Below are 16,660 nucleotides of genomic sequence, written 5' to 3'. Positions count from 1 at the left end.
CGAAGAAGAAGCGGGCCTTGATCTATCCTAACATTCCTTCTGCAATGCGCCCTGTTCCACATGGAGAAGGACTACCTGTTTCTGACCTACCTAAAGAATACGATCTTTTTTCTGATGATGATCAAGAAGTTGAAGCTCCTGAATCAAGTACTTCGAAGGACTCTGCGTTTGTTGTAGAAGAACCTCCATGTGAACCACATAGACTTACTCAAGAGGAACTAAGTGATCTAATCAGAGACTTGGGCCTCTCGAAAAGTAAAGACGAAATTTTAGCGTTACGCTTAAAGCAATGGAATTTATTGCAGGAAAAAGTAAATATTTCAGTGTATCGGAATAGGGAGAAGATGTTGACTTAATTTTTTACTATGGAAGACACACTTGTGACATGTACAGATGTAAATGGTCTCATGAGGGCACTTAAAATTAATTACGAACCTACGGAGTGGAGGCTCTTTATAGATTCGTCCAAGGTGAGTTTAAAGGCAGTGCTTTTACATATTGGAAATGAACTTCCTTCAATTCCTGTAGGTTACGCAGTTCATGTGAAGGAATTTTATGAAAACTTGAAACGTTTACTTCAAGCCATTAAATATTACGATTTTCAGTGGCTCATTTGTGGTGACCTTAAAGTAATAGCACTGTTGCTAGGTATGCAGTTAGGGTATACAAAGTATTGTTGTTTTATATGTGAATGAGACAGTAGAGATCGTGGATCTAATTACCGCAAAAGTGATTGGAGTACCGGAGAAACTCTTCAGCCGGGAGTGAAAAATGTGCAGCATGAACCACTGGTAGATCGTAACCGAATTTTGCTTCCCCTCTACATATTAAATTAGGTCTTATGAAAAGTTTTGTTAAGAGCATGAACCAAGAGGATGAGGCCTCTAAGTACCTAAGAGGACAATTCCCTCGATTAAGTGATGCTAAAGTTAAAGAGGGTGTTTTCATAGGGCCACAGATTAGGCAACTATTCAAAGATCACAAGTTCGACGAAATTCTCCAAGGTGAGGAGAAAGCTGCGTGGGAAAGCTTGAAGAGTGTTTGTTCACAGTTCTTGGGAAGACACCGAGCAACAAATTACAAACAACTGGTAGCAAAGTTGTTATTGTGCTACGAAAATCTTGGTTGCAATATGTCTCTGAAACTCCACTTTCTTCATTCACATCTAGACTTCTTTCCTGAAGATTGTGGAGCAGTAAGTGACGAACATGGTGAGCGTTTCCATCAAGATATTGCAGCCATGGAGAAGAGATATGAGGGAAAGTGGAGTTCTAACATATTGGCCGACTACTGTTGGACTATTGCAAGGGATGCTCCAGATGTAACCTACAAAAGGCAAGCCAAGCGAAGACGCTCAAAATAAAATAAACATAATCCTGTACAAGGGATCACTTGAAACTTTTATCTACATTGCAGTGTAGTTCTTGCACAAAAAGGTATTTGTACATATTTTTTATGTTTTGATGTTATTACTGATTTTTATTACGGAATTGTTAATGTTTAACTTGACCACGATTACTTTATTTTCTGTCGCTGTGAAACTGGTATTTGCCCAATTTTGAAAAAGAAATTACAAGGGTATAGAAAGCTATAGGTTAGGGTACTTCTTAACTCCCCAGCTTATCACATCACAGTGAAATAGATAAAAAAAAAAGTGAAATGTGGGTTTTTACAAGGATTTTGCTTAAATGTTCTATAAATATTAATACATTTGTGTATATATACAGCTACTGTTGTACAAGGGCGTTTTTTTTTTTTTTTTTTTTTTTTACAACCTGAGCTAAGAAAATTCTTCTATTATCATTTCCTTTCATATTATGCTTAAATGAATGTAAAAAACGCAATTTCAAAGAATTTACATACTTTCGATCAAAATTTGTTGAACAGTGTTATCTTTCATTTAGCAGCATCCAACTGGAGCTCAGTCTTGTAAATGAAACATTTTAAAAACGGTAAACGGCGAAGGCGAGAATCGAAGACGGGTTGCTGGATTACGAAACTACATCGCTAACCACTCACCTAACACGATACTTCTTCCGGCTCGCCTAAATAAAGAGCCTGTTCTGTTCGATCAAAACAATAGCTTGTTATAGTCAGATTGATTGGCAAAACACAAGAATATGTAATTGAGGACTCGGAGGGCACTGTATTCACTAAATTATCAATATTACAGGTTTTTTAAAAACAAAATGCAAAACTCCTTTATTTTGAATCAAATACGGCGTGTGTATTATACTCGTAAACAAACTAAATACAAATCAATTGCTGCATAATAATCGTGGTTAAGTGGTCAAGGCGCTCGACTAGTAATCTGAAGTTAGTCGAATCGGATCCACAAGCGATCAGTACTTTTTTTCTAACCTTAGAATGTTTGGTGGCGATTGATCGGCGATGACACACGTTTTATTTTCTTCTGATATTAGAATACTCGAATGTTTGAATATTTGAACTATCAAATCTTCAGAAATAATAATAGTAGTAATAATAATAATACATTAATAATAATTATTATTATTTCATAGAAGATATGCAGCAAATTGCACTCGTTTATGAAGCAAATTGCACACGTTTACGATAACGACGAAACACTGATTTATGTCATGATAAAATACTATAATCGAGAAACTTCAAATTTAAATTAAAAAACAAAAATAGACATATAGTGACTCAGACCACTTTCTTTTCTGATTCACCGAAAGTATCTCCGTAACTTGTCTTTATTATGCTTAAGAATACTCGTTTTACAGTTATTTCCAATAACCATGAACGACAGGGACACGAACACTGATACATCGAGGACATATACAATTTCAAAGGATCTGCACCTGGGATTGAACACGGGACCGCGAGCACTCAACTATCTGAGACAATGATGGCGTGGATCGATGAAAACTTGACCCATCATGATCCTGCACCAACCCACTCTGACCCACAACCTACCATGACCCACTCGGACCTACCACCCACCACCAACTAACACACGTCGTTATCAACTCTGACACATGAGACACAGCCTCTTCTTTACTGGCTAAAGGGTTTATACTTGTAATAATAAAACCAGGTTGTGAAATTGTAACTAATCGGAGCTTGAATTTTTATGGTCACTCGCTGAAGCACCAGTCTGTTACAACAACGGTGGCTCTGATCTTTATGATATAAAATGATAAAGTGTTTGTCATGGGCCAAATTTAGATGAATTTCAATTAAAATATCATGGTATAATTATTTTCTTGTTGAATTATCAATACTTTTCAGTGGAAAAACGCATGAAATTTGAAAGTCCCAAATCAAGGTAAGTAGACCAACGTACAGTCTAAACTTAAAGTTTCCGTGTAATTAAGCGTACATTACAAATTTTATGTCTATTTTTCTCAAAACCTTATTGCTTGATTGTCCTGTGCCCTAAGCGCTCCATATAATAAACATAAGCTTCAGCAATTATAGTAGAAAGCGTATGGTTTCTGTTTCTCAATTTGCTTGTTAATTTGTTTCTCAACTAAAATGATCGTTTTCTATTGTTATTACAAAACAACCCACTACCAATTTTGCATATATAGAAAGTGCCACCCCCTCATAAAGAGGAATTTTAAGAAATGCTATGAGACGTTGGGTTTATTTTCAATAAAGAGTTAATATGCTGAATTTCAGCTCCGTAAGTTTAACGGCTTGTGAGATACTCATTTTTTTCGCAAAAATTCGGATCCCCCCCTAAGATATTATTATAATGAAAGTAATACGATAACATCTCAGTTTGGATTATGGTCCAACTATATACCAAAAGTCATTTCATTTGACTTTCCAATTTGGCCGTCATGATCAGGCACATATAGTTACATCCATTTTTGTACAATAGTTTTATATATATATATATATATATATATATATATATATATAGTATAGTGATTCAAAAATGGATTGTTTCCAATAGTTAGCTCCTCTAAAAACTTACAGGCTGTGTGTCTTGAAAGCCAAGTAGTAGTATAAGTCCTATTGCTATTTTTGCAATTACAAATATCAATGTCCAAAAATGCCTGAAGGTTTTTTTTCACTTAGAGATACTCGCCTCGGGTAAGTAAAGAGAAGCAAATGAAAAACTAAGTGTAATAGAGGCATTGAAAGCAAAACGTAGACAAATTCACCAGTGTTCAGAAGCATATTTTTAAAGGGCGCTCGACCATAGCAATAGAAGATAAATACGCGGTTCTGACTAGTTGAAGTTATCTGTTTCTCGCCACCTACCATAAATATAGCAGAAATGAACCACCCACTCCTGTCGGTCTTCGTGGCCGAAACCTCTAGTACAACTGTTTTGGCCAATGAAAAACACTTTACCATTTTATATCTTAAAGGTCAGAGCCACCGTTATTGTAGCAGACTAGTGCTTCAGCAAGTCACCATAAAAATTCAAGCTCCGATTAGTTACAATTTCACAACCTGGTTTTATTATTACAAGTATAAACTCTTTAGTCAGTACAGAAGAGGCTGTCTCATGTGTCAGAGTTGATAACGATGTGTGTTGGTTGGTGGTGGGTCGAAACGGGTGGGTGGGTGATAGGTCAGAGTGGGCAATAGTGGGTAGTGGCTCAGATTGGGTCACGGTTGGTCGAGGGTCATGGTGGGTCAAGTTTTCATTGACCCACGTCATCACTGTCTCAGATAGTTGAGTGCTCGCGGTCCCGTGCTCAATTCAGGGGCGTCATTTCAGACTTCGGTTGAGGGGAGCAAGAGCACCACCGACGAGATTTTCACGTTCTGTACTAGTATATTAGTAGACAATCTATTAAAGTATATACAGGGTGGTTCAGTAATGTTGGACAGCCCTGAATAAATCGGAAACCAGAAGAGATATTAGCAAGAGTGTGATGGATCCAGATACTTGTGGAAGGGGGACGTCTTTTGAGGTACCACACAATGTTACCAGGTCAACAGTGTTGCCAGCTCAGTACAAAGTTGTATTTTTTTAAATGAAACATATAGAAGTTTATGCCATCAAAAGAATTAGTACAGAATGTGAATACCAACAAGCGAAACCGCACCTGTCAGTGTTGCCAAATAAGGAAGTTATAAAGCTTCAAAGATCAAGAAATTAAAGTGTCCGTAGAGCAAAACTAGCAAAAAGGCAAGAAAAATAATACTACGGAATGAAAAGGAGTAACCGAAAGAGTAAACCAAAGAACGCACAGCACCCAGTGAGTAACAGGGTTGCCACAGCAAAGGGGGAAAAAATGAAAATTTTGCAGTTGCTATAGGAGGAAAAGTGCCCATATGACATAATGCTGGAAACACCATAGAAAGTCTATGTAAAATTCAGGAATCCTAATAGCGTTTGTTCGAAATCAATCTCTCTAACCGTTTCCGAGATACACCAAAGGTGTGCGGAGTTTGCAACACTGCATAATAATTCCCTCGCCCTCCAAACTACAGGAACGAATAATGAAAATGATACGCCCAACAAAATGTAAGAACTACACGGGTCTAATCGTCAAATCAATTATGCAGTGTTGCAAACCACGCACATCTTTGGTGTATCTCGAAAACGGTTAGAGATATCGCTTTCGAACAAACGCTATTAGGATTCCTGAATCTTACATAGACTTTCTATGGTGTTTCCAGCATTATGTCATATGGGCACTTTTCCTCCTATAGCAACTGCAAAATTTTCAATTTTTTCCCCCTTTACTGTGGCAACCCTGTTACTCACTGGATGCTGTGCGTTCTTTGGTTTACTCTTTCGGTTACTCCTTTTCATTCCGTAGTATTATTTTTCTTGCCTTTTTGCTAGTTTTGCTCTACGGACACTTTAATTTCTTGATCTTTGAAGCTTTATAACTTCCTTATTTGGCAACACTGACAGGTGCGGTTTCGCTTGTTGGTATTCACATTCTGTACTAATTCTTTTGATGGCATAAACTTCTATATGTTCCATTTAAAAAAATACAACTTTGTACTGAGCTGGCAACACTGTTGACCTGGTAACATTGTGTGGTACCTCAAAAGACGTCCCCCTTCCACAAGTATCTGGATCCACCACCAGTGTTGCCACACTTGGTACAATTCTACCAAATTCAGCCCTTTTTGTCATTCATCGGCCCGTTGGTACCACGCTGGCATTTTCAGCCCCTTTTGGGAAAAAGTTGGTACAATTCTACCCAATTCAGCACCATTTAACAAATACTTGTCTCATTTTCTAAAGTGTCAGTAAGATTTTTCCTGCATCCCACGTTACTTATATACTGTGTGTTGGACTCTTAAAAAATACTGTTGAACTTGCATCCTGTGGCGTTGCACCGCTTAACAGTTAGGAACTCTGTGTGGAAAATTCATAATTCGAACTATACTGGGATACAAATGACGCTAGGTGGGCGCATGCGCGCCACGCATGAAGGAGACGAGAATGAAGCAGTGTGGTAGAAATATTATCTTCAAACCTTAAAAAGAAATAGAACCACACAAACACGTCGAATCAAATGTTGAATATTCTCAAGAAGATCAGCGTGTGCCCAAGTAAGTCTATAATTTATGTCATTGCAAAGAGTCTACAAGAAAAGATAATAGCACGAAAAATACATTGACATAATTGCTGGCTTAGAGGGCTAAGTTGTTTATAAGTGACGCCATATTGACGAATATAAAGATATCCGAACATTTCTGCGTTTTATAGATCTATATCGACACGTTGATTTGTGCTCTTGGGAGAGGGGGGGTTGTTCTAGAACATTACCTCTTTCAGTTTCGTGTTATAGAGCCGTGTATTACACTGGTATAAAATTCAGCCCTTTTTGTTTCAATTTGGTACTATTTTTCAGCCCACTTTAGAGCTAGGACTGTGGCAACACTGTCCACCACACTCTTGCTAATACCTCTTCTGGTTTCCGATTTATTCAGGGCTGTCCAACATTACTGAACCACCCTGTATATACAGGGTTTTTCAGTAATGTTGGACAGCCCTGAATAAATCGGAAACCAGAAGAGATATTAGCAAGAGTGTGGTGGATCCAGATACTTGTGGAAGGGGGACGTCTTTTGAGGTACCACACAATGTTACCAGGTCAACAGTGTTGCCAGCTCAGTACAAAGTTGTATTTTTTTAAATGGAACATATAGAAGTTTATGCCATCAAAAGAATTAGTACAGAATGTGAATACCAACAAGCGAAACCGCACCTGTCAGTGTTGCCAAATAAGGAAGTTATAAAGCTTCAAAGAACAAGAAATTAAAGTGTCCGTAGGGCAAAACTAGCAAAAAGGCAAGAAAAATAATACTACAGAATGAAAAGGAGTAACAGAAAGAGTAAACCAAAGAACGCACAGCATCCAGTGAGTAACAGGGTTGCCAAAGCAAAGGGGGAAAAAATTGAAAATTTTGCAGTTGCTATAGGAGGAAAAGTGCCCATATGACATAATGCTGGAAACACCATAGAAAGTATATGTAAGAGTCAGGAATCCTAATCGCGTTTGTTCGAAAGCGATATCTCTAACCGTTTTCGAGATACACCAAAGGTGTGCGCGGTTTGCAACACTGCATAATTGATTTGACGATTAGACCCGTGTAGTTCTTACATTTTGTTGGGCGTATCATTTTCATTACTCGTTCCTGTAGTTTGGAGGGCGAGGGAATTATTATGCAGTGTTGCAAACTCCGCACAGCTTTGGCGTATCTCGGAAACGGTTAGAGATATTGCTTTCGAATAAACGCTATTAGGATTCCTGAATCTTACATAGACTTTCTATGGTGTTTCCAGCATTATGTCATATGGGCACTTTTCCTCCTATAGCAACTGCAAAATTTTCAATTTTTTCCCCCTTTGCTGTGGCAACCCTGTTACTCACTGGGTGCTGTGCGTTCTTTGGTTTACTCTTTCGGTTACTTCTTTTCATTCCGTAGTATTATTTTTCTTGCCTTTTTGCTAGTTTTGCCCTACGGACACTTTAATTTCTTGTTCTTTGAAGCTTTATAACTTCCTTATTTGGCAACACTGACAGGTGCGGTTTCGCTTGTTGGTATTCACATTCTGTACTAATTCTTTTGATGGCATAAACTTCTATATGTTCCATTTAAAAAAATACAACTTTGTACTGAGCTGGCAACACTGTTGACCTGGTAACATTGTGTGGTACCTCAAAAGACGTCCCCCTTCCACAAGTATCTGGATCCACCACACTCTTGCTAATATCTCTTCTGGTTTCCGATTTATTCAGGGCTGTCCAACATTACTGAACCACCCTGTATATTCCTCAAACTCTTGGGGGGGTAATTGCCCCATCTTGTCCACCCTAAATGACGCCCCTAGTTCAATTACTGGTGGGAGATCCTTTGAAATTGTATATCCTCGATGTATCTGTGTTCGTGTCCCTGTCGTTCAAGGTTACTGGAAATAACTGTAAAACGAGTATTCCTAAGTATAATAAAGACAAGTTACGGAGATACTTTCAGTGAATCAGAAAAGAAAGTGGTCTGAGACTATATGTCTATTTTTGTTTTTTAATTTTAATTTGAAGTCTCTCGACTATAGTCTTTGTCATGACAGAAATCAGTATGTTTCGTTGTTATCGTAAACGTATGCAATTTGCTTCATAAACGAGTGTTTTTTGACTCTTACTTAACTAAATCTTAGCGTAGTGGCGTGAGCATTCGTTTCGTAATTCAGGGGTCGCGGGTTCGATTCTGGCTGCAGTAAGTTGTTTTTATCAATTAGAATATCCATACTTCTGATGTGTAATAAAATGAAAAATAGTGAATTTCTTTTGATCTTACAAGGCTTTCTTCACAGGGTAAATACTAGGAAAATGAGGTCACATGTCTCTCTACAACCTTGATTCGTATTGTGTGAAAATGTAACGTGTTCAGCAAACAATTTATGAATATGACCCCTAAGGGTCATGCTTAGGGCCTAGTATGAGTCATAAATGTGTCTGAAACGATATTGTTTCCGAGCAATTATTCCGAACGTCTTCCACTATTACCCCTACTGCTAGAAACAATAATATTTTCGTTCGCCATTTCCAACACGTTTCATATATCCGTTCAACCAAACTTTGTAAATAGGAACTATTCTTTCTTATATTCGTATATATATTTTGTTACATACATAATCCAAAGTATTTTATCCAAAGAAAGCGTGTTACTATGTATCGTAGTGAAGACAACTCCTACTTAATTTCTGTTTAGGCATCCGAAGTTTCGATATTAATATTGTCCATTAGCTGACACCTTCTTTCTCCCCTCTCGTTTCCTTTCGGACACTAATCCCTCGACCGTTTCTTTTAGCCTATCAGTCATAAACGTGGGACTTAAAACTCAAAGATTTCATTTACTAATCCCTTGAAAGTATCTCTTATCCTTTCTTTTTCTTTTCCTATCAACTTCAGTATGCTTATTTACATTGCAATAGGACGTAATATTGAGGTCTTAAATTTTCAGTAATAATAATAATAATAATAATAATAATAATAATAATAATAATAATAATAATAATAATAATAATAATAATAATAATAATAATAATGGTATTAAAATTTTTAAAGTTGCCCTAAAATTAGGCAAAACTTACAGATAAATCGGCATTTCGGGAGGGTGTCTGAACCTCCAGGATACACCTCTGCAACTACCAAAATTTTAAACCAAAGCGTTAGACTAAAGTTTCAAGTAGAAAGCATTCTATTGTACGTTTTGAGGAAGATAACTGTAATAAAAATAACTTAATATCACTGAACAGTAAGGCATATAATAAACTAACTTTTAGGATATGCAGAAATAATTATAAAAACTTTGCTACAAAAGAAACAGCAGAGACCATAATAAATTCAATGAGCTCCGAAATACAAAGTAACAAAATAGCGTATAAGATTCAGTCTAAAAAGCAATTTTTACTTAAAGAATGGACATACACTATTTCGAGAATCGAGATAAAACGAGAAATGTTTACAATACTATTCGTCTCGTCTCGATTTCCATCTCCAAAGCGAGACGATAATTTGAGTTAGCTTTTTCCAATCTTGAATGTAAAATGTTAACTCTTGTCTCAATTTTGTTTGTTTTGTTTCAGAAACGAGATGAGAAATTCCTCTTCTCTTGATCAATCCTAACCAAAATCGAAATATTCTTGCCAAATGTTACATTTCTGGTTGTAATGTTATGCCCTGAGCCATAATAAGCTCCTAACTTTTAATCTTCTATGAGATAATAATAATTATTATTAGTTTATTATTATTAGTAGTAGTATTATCATTCCTGAAGATTTAATAGTTAAGTATTGAAACATCCGAGTATTCAAATATCAGAAGATAAAAAAAACGTGCGTCATCGCCTATCAATCGCCTCCAAAAATTCTAAAGTAAAAAAAGCACTGGTCGCTCGTTTATGCGATTTGATGCTACTACCTTCAGATTACTGGTCGAGCGCCTTGACCACTTAACCACGATTATTACGCAGCAATTGGTTTGCCTTTAGTTTGTTTGCGAGTATAATACACACGCCGTATTTGATTCAAAATAAAGGAGTTTTGCATTTAGTTTTTAAAAAATCTGTAATATTGATAATTTAGTGAATACAATGCCCTCCGAGTCCTCAATTACATATTCTTGTGTTTTGCCAATCAATCTGACTATAACAAGCTATTGTTTTGATCGAACAGAACAGGCTCTTTATTTAGGCGAGCCGGAAGAAGTATCGTGTTAGGTGAGTGGTTAGCGATGTAGTTTCGTAATCCAGCAACCCGTCTTCGATTCTCGCCTTCGCCGTTTACCCTTTTTAAAATGTTTCATTTACAAGACTGAGCTCCAGTAGGATGCTGTTAAATGAAAGATAATCTCCAGTGCAGAAATTCAGTGATGATGTAATCCTGAAAATAAAGGAAGGAAAATGAATGGAGAAAACGAGTTATAGAGTTAATTCTGCAAATGGTTATATATTTGATATTAACCGTTAATTTCATGCATTTTTAAATTGTCGTTTATTGACACTATATTCTTCCCTTTTGTCCTTGTGTCTCAATGTGTAAATTTGCACAAATATTAAACAAATCACGAACCCTCAGTTATATTTGCAACCTGAGGAGAAATACGCTTACAAGTAAGGGACCATATGGTTGTCGCGCAAATCAGATGAAGACATACGCCATCTGATTGAGCATGAAAAGATATGGAGAACACAGAAATTTAAGGTGCTAAGGGCCATAGGGAGCAGAGCGAGGAAAGAGGAAACATTGAATGTCGGCAAATTTGGAGAAAGTCAGGAATGACGGGAAAAGTTAATTTCGCGCAAACAGGGAAATAAAGTCAACCAAAAGAAAGAAACTAAACATAACAAGAGCATCAGGGACCAAGAAAGATCATAATCAGGGTTGCCATCCGGACCGCAGTGTTGCCAGCGCTGCATAACATTGATATGAAAGATATAGCACAGTATAGCAATTTATGCACAACGAAAAATGTTAGTAACACAAAAGACAATTGAAAAAACACGTACACGTGCGTAAAAAGGTTTAAGGTAGTCATGAGTGAATATTACACCCTTGTGAATACAAATGGAGGAAAATAGAGAACAGTACGCATTATTTGTAGTTTAATTGCAATTGACGTGAAGATCACGAATGAATGCGTGGTCAACACACAAACATTTCTCGCAGTGAGCACAGCGGATGAAAGCAAGCTGGTCACACGCGTCTCTGCAGTGTTCCTCTGTGAGTCCTTTTTCAAAGCAATATGCAGAAGGTGTTTCAAACTGTCCAGGATGTTCATTGGAGTAGCCACATTTGAAAAACGCAAAGCGTATCATCTTTTGGAATCGCCTAGAGGAAAACTGGTAATGAACAAATGACTGAAGGCGGAGAAAGTTCTTACGTTGCCACACATTAATACTGGAGAACACTAACGTATCTGTGATGAACTTCACCATGTTTTTGAATGGACGAAAGAAGAACACATCAGCAGGTTGTATAAGGCCTGTACATTTCGGAGGAATCAGCTTTTTGTAGAACTGAACACCGTCAGGAACTGTCATGTTGTAAAGAGTGTCATCCTTGTTTGGAGTCCAGGAATCAACCAAAAGCAAAACACGATCCTTACTCTGAAGATCGGGCCACAAAACTTCTTCCAGGAAGATTTTCAAATCCCGTTTGGACATATTCGCTGATCTGCTTGCATATGCTTTCACATTGGTGAATTTAGCGACCATGCGCACTGGAAAGTTACCACTGTGTTCTTCCGAAACAAGAACATACATGTGTGGAAGCAATGTACCGTCCATCCCAATCACCGGCATAATCATATAGGAATGCGTCGTTGCGGTAACTGAACCTACGGCACCAAAGATTGGGTTGCTTCCTTTAATGGCAAGGGTTCTGCCTGAATGCAACTCTTTAGGAAATCTCGACTGATCTGTATTAAGGATCTTTCATGTCTATATTTGGCCCCCCTCATGTACATTATTCACTCACGACTATCGTTAAACCTTTTTACGCACGTGTACAGAGTTTTTTCAATTGTCTTTTGTGTTACTAATATTTTTTTCCTTGTGCATGAATTGCTATACTGTGCTATACCTTCCATATCAATCTTACGCAGCGCTGGTAACACTGTGGTCCGGTTGACAACCCTGATTATGATCTTTCTTTGTCCTTGATGCCCTTGTTATGTTTAGTTTCGTTCTTTTGGTTGACTTTCTTTCCCTGTTTGCACGAAATTAACTTTTCCAGTCATTCCTGACTTTCTCCAAATTTGCCGACATTCAATGTTTCCTCTTTCCTCGCTCCGCTCCCTATGGCTCTTAGCACCTTAAATTTCTGTGTTCTCCATATCTTTTCATGCTGAATCAGATGGCGTATGTCTGTATCTGATTTGCGCGACAACCATATGGTCCCTTACTTGTTAGTACGGGTAAATTCTCCAACTCGTTTAAGTGTTATCGAATTTTGCATTTTTTAATATTTACAAATAAATTACTGCATACCAATATTTAGCATTTTCAAAAGTAATTTAACGAATAATAAAATCAGACAAGTTCTTTCGAAGTAACATTACATATTTATCAGTGGCGCCGGAACCTAGGAGCTCACGCCGTGTTAGACCCCAAAATTTTCATACTTTTGATCCATCCATACTTTTAATTGATTTGCAGGTAGGACTACTGTTAATAGTTTCAAAACTCAGTGCAAAGGTTTGAGTTGGTTAAAAAATAACCTACCACATATACACCATAATCTATCCGTATATTATTTGATACGCGGATATGTATAGTTATTTGAACTAAGTAAACTTGTTTATATAATTCTTATTTGAGTTAATTAGAAGATTAACTAAGTCTCCCGACTGTTATCTTCTCATCAGCTCCTCTGACATCCGTATATTTTTTCAAGTGGCTATGTATAGGTTTACGTGTGTGTCATACAAACAAGAAGAACTATGGATACAAGTGTCCAAAGGCTCCGTTTTGTCATTTCGTCAGCCAACGTTTCGCTCCACTTCTGCACAAAAGCACTCTTTACGATTTGTGCTTTTAACATGTGGAGCAACTTCACGGTGCTCTGCTAGCTACTACCAGGCGTAATTAATCTCGGAGAAGGCGCAGTTGGGTTGCCTAACTCACGGGCTTTGTACCTCAAGAATTATGTGGCCCGCTGTACACCTGTGACCGAGATGCAAATGATGAAGTGTCATATTTTGTTGCCTTTTTTTTAAAAAAAATGAAGAACATTGACAATATGTTAAAGTTATTGATGATCGTTCATACATTAATCCTACAAATACAAAGACGATAAGTTTCTGGTCAATAAGCAATACCTTGAAAATATATATATATCACACTTTCATTGTTCAATTTAAGAATAACTAGTAGCTACAAATAATAATTTCTTAGCAATTATGACCAGCAATATTACAATATCAAACAATATATCATGGTTCATTTCTGTTTGGAGAACTAGTGTCTAATCTTTAGGTAAAGGGATCATTCAGTACAATAAACAACTACTGTTAATATTAATTTGCTACTTGTAATAACCATGGGCGGCGATTAGGGGGGGGCAAAGGGGGGCAGTTGCCCCCGCACTTTTTTGAAGTAACCAATTAATGTATATAGTTTCATTTGGAAATGTAACGATTTTGTATGTGTTACTGATTAATAGGAAAAAATGCTGCCATATAATTATATGTTATAATTATATATTATAATATAATATATATATAATATAATATATATATAATAATATATATATATTATATATATATTATATATATATTATAATATATATAATAATATATATATAATATAATATAATAATTATAATATATATATATAATATATTATATATATAATTATATATTATAATATTTGTTGTTGCGTGAATACGTATTGGTTGTCTTCCCGTGGAGTAAAGAAAGCTACAGTAATTGCGTTTTAATCGCCACAGAAAATAACCCCAAAAAATAACCTATTGGAGCACAATTTCAGCATACTTTCATTTCTTCTTACAAGGGCTCGATATGTTAGTGAGCCGCTTTGAAGCTAATCGAAAGAACATTATGCAAAAAAGTAGGGCCTATTTCACAAGTTATTCTTTAATTGCACAAAACTTGACAGTTCCTAAAATGTCTTTTCTTCTTTCTAAAGTAAGGAATATCGATTAAAAAGAGCGTGATAAGAAACAACTTCTACCTTTTCCATTGTTTTGTAGTGTAATATACGAGTGAAGTGTTGTGTTTAAGGATGTACGAGTGTATATACAATAAAAGTTAGTAAATTGAACATAATTCTAGGTTTTAAGTTTATTTTGTATAACTGAAGTGTGGATTGATTCTAAGTATTGTTATGTTTTGATGTGTTCCAAGAAAGTGAAAACTGCACCTAATGGCAACGAACATATTTCAAGAAGTTGCAAAAGCAAATATTTCTTTAAATGTCGTAGCATATGCTTGTAGTATTTACTGCCTTTCATTTTCTAAGAGTAATAACATACATTTAATAGCATGTGTGGAATTAAATATTAAGTTTTTCATTAATCCTCAGTTTCAATATAACTTTTGCAAAACAAGCATCATTATTCATTACTATGATTAATATTATCCTTTCTATTTATTTGTTTTGCAAATTTATAAAAATAATCTGATCACACAATTTTCCAGACAGAATTTTAAGATGTTCATGAGCAAGGAATCAAATCTCTTCTTACACTTTCGTTGTTTAAGAGTACAAAGGGCTAGTATCTACTTGCGTTGTTCTTCTCAATTTACTTAATAAACTATTATATACGATATACGGTATTTTAACTGAAAATATAGTATCCTATTAGTTATACAACCTTTCGTCAAACAAAATGTTAGAAACAACCAGGAAAACTAACATTTATATACAAATATTCAGATCATGTCTTGCCCCCTCACTTTTAACGTCCAACCGCCGCCACTGGTAATAACTATTATTCAAAAGACTAGACCTAAGACAATTACCGATTATACCTGATTGAATTGTTTTCATTTACCTTTCTGGACATATTTTAGCGCCAAAACTGCATTCGATGTGTTGAAATGGAAAGAAGGTACTTTTTGTAGAGCGACATTATTAATCGCCAACTTCTGCTGCCATGATTGGGGAGTGCTGGAACTGAAGAAAGAAAATATATAATCTATAATCTAGTTACCTTTTTTAAAAAAGAAAAAAAAGTGTCACCCACTTCTCAAACCTCGTATTCTTCCCTTCGCGAATTAAAATTTTTGAAAGCAAAATTTCCTTCGTATGATTGTAAATAAATTGTCTTTAAATGAGAAGTAGGTAATCAGTTTATTCTTAACGATACTGTACAGCTATTATATTGGTCGCAAATAGATAAATAAAATCGTGTCGCATCCGTTCTTTGCATTTTCGTTTAGGAGATCTATAGATGAACGTCAAGGGCCTGACTTGTACTTTCGTCTAATAAGTGTGGAGTTGCAACCCCGAACATAAAGCAAATCATGGATTTCTGAGTTCGCAAATTAAGTTTTCTGGATGAACTTTACATTGCCTGCTCCAGCTAGTATCTTTATGCAGTCTCAAGAAATTACACGCGAATAACTTTAACAAACTGTGTTCATACGTTGCAAATCCTAAGCTAACCTGACCCTTATCTACTGTACTATACCCTTTTAAGGCAGTCCTCTTTATCAATGCGCAGCTGAAGCACGTATTGTAAAATTTACCCATTTTCTGTTATTTGTAACATGTAACAGTTAATATTTCGGATCCATGTAATGACCGAAAGAATCTCTTAAATTATTATTATTTTGAATCAGAATGGAGAAATATATTTCAATCTCCACAAAATGTTAGATGACGTTCAAAACACTTGCAAATATATATATAAAATTTTATTAGTTAACATTTTATTAGTTTCAAGAGTAATAAGTTTTGTACGAAAGTAGTTTAATTTCCTACAAAAAATATAGCAATTCAATATGATTTTTCAATTCTTCAATACGTTGTTTTTGCTTCCATTTAATCTATTTCCTTTTTTCCAGAAGAAGTGTACGGTATGTCACTATACTTACTGGTTTTATTGATTTTTTTAACTGTGCAACTATAATTTAGTCATGATGATACTAAATATTTAAGAAATTAACAAAATAAACCTGACAGAAAGTCAGGTCGTCATGTTCGACCAAGGTATACAGAATACCATCAAAATCTT

General features: G+C 35.9%; 1 protein-coding gene across 2 annotated transcripts in view; it reads right to left on the bottom strand.

Moving 5' to 3' along the window:
* The window catches only part of LOC145688368 (tubulin alpha-1 chain-like), an 86,226-nt gene extending 69,566 nt beyond the window's left edge, over window positions 1-16,660 (bottom strand). For both annotated transcript variants that reach the window (XM_081762535.1, XM_081762543.1), the window contains exons 1-2: window positions 16,521-16,660; window positions 15,476-15,597 (exon numbers count right to left, since the gene is read on the bottom strand). In XM_081762535.1, the coding sequence (XP_081618661.1) occupies window positions 15,476-15,487 (12 nt within the window). In that variant the 5' untranslated portion in view covers window positions 15,488-15,597; window positions 16,521-16,660. The remainder of the gene's footprint in view (window positions 1-15,475; window positions 15,598-16,520) is intronic.

This window comes from Thermobia domestica, chromosome 1 (genome assembly GCF_964235325.1).
Source record: "Thermobia domestica chromosome 1, izTheDome1.hap1.1, whole genome shotgun sequence".
Taxonomy (NCBI): domain Eukaryota; kingdom Metazoa; phylum Arthropoda; class Insecta; order Zygentoma; family Lepismatidae; genus Thermobia; species Thermobia domestica.
This window is presented reverse-complemented; position numbering and strand designations above follow the sequence as displayed.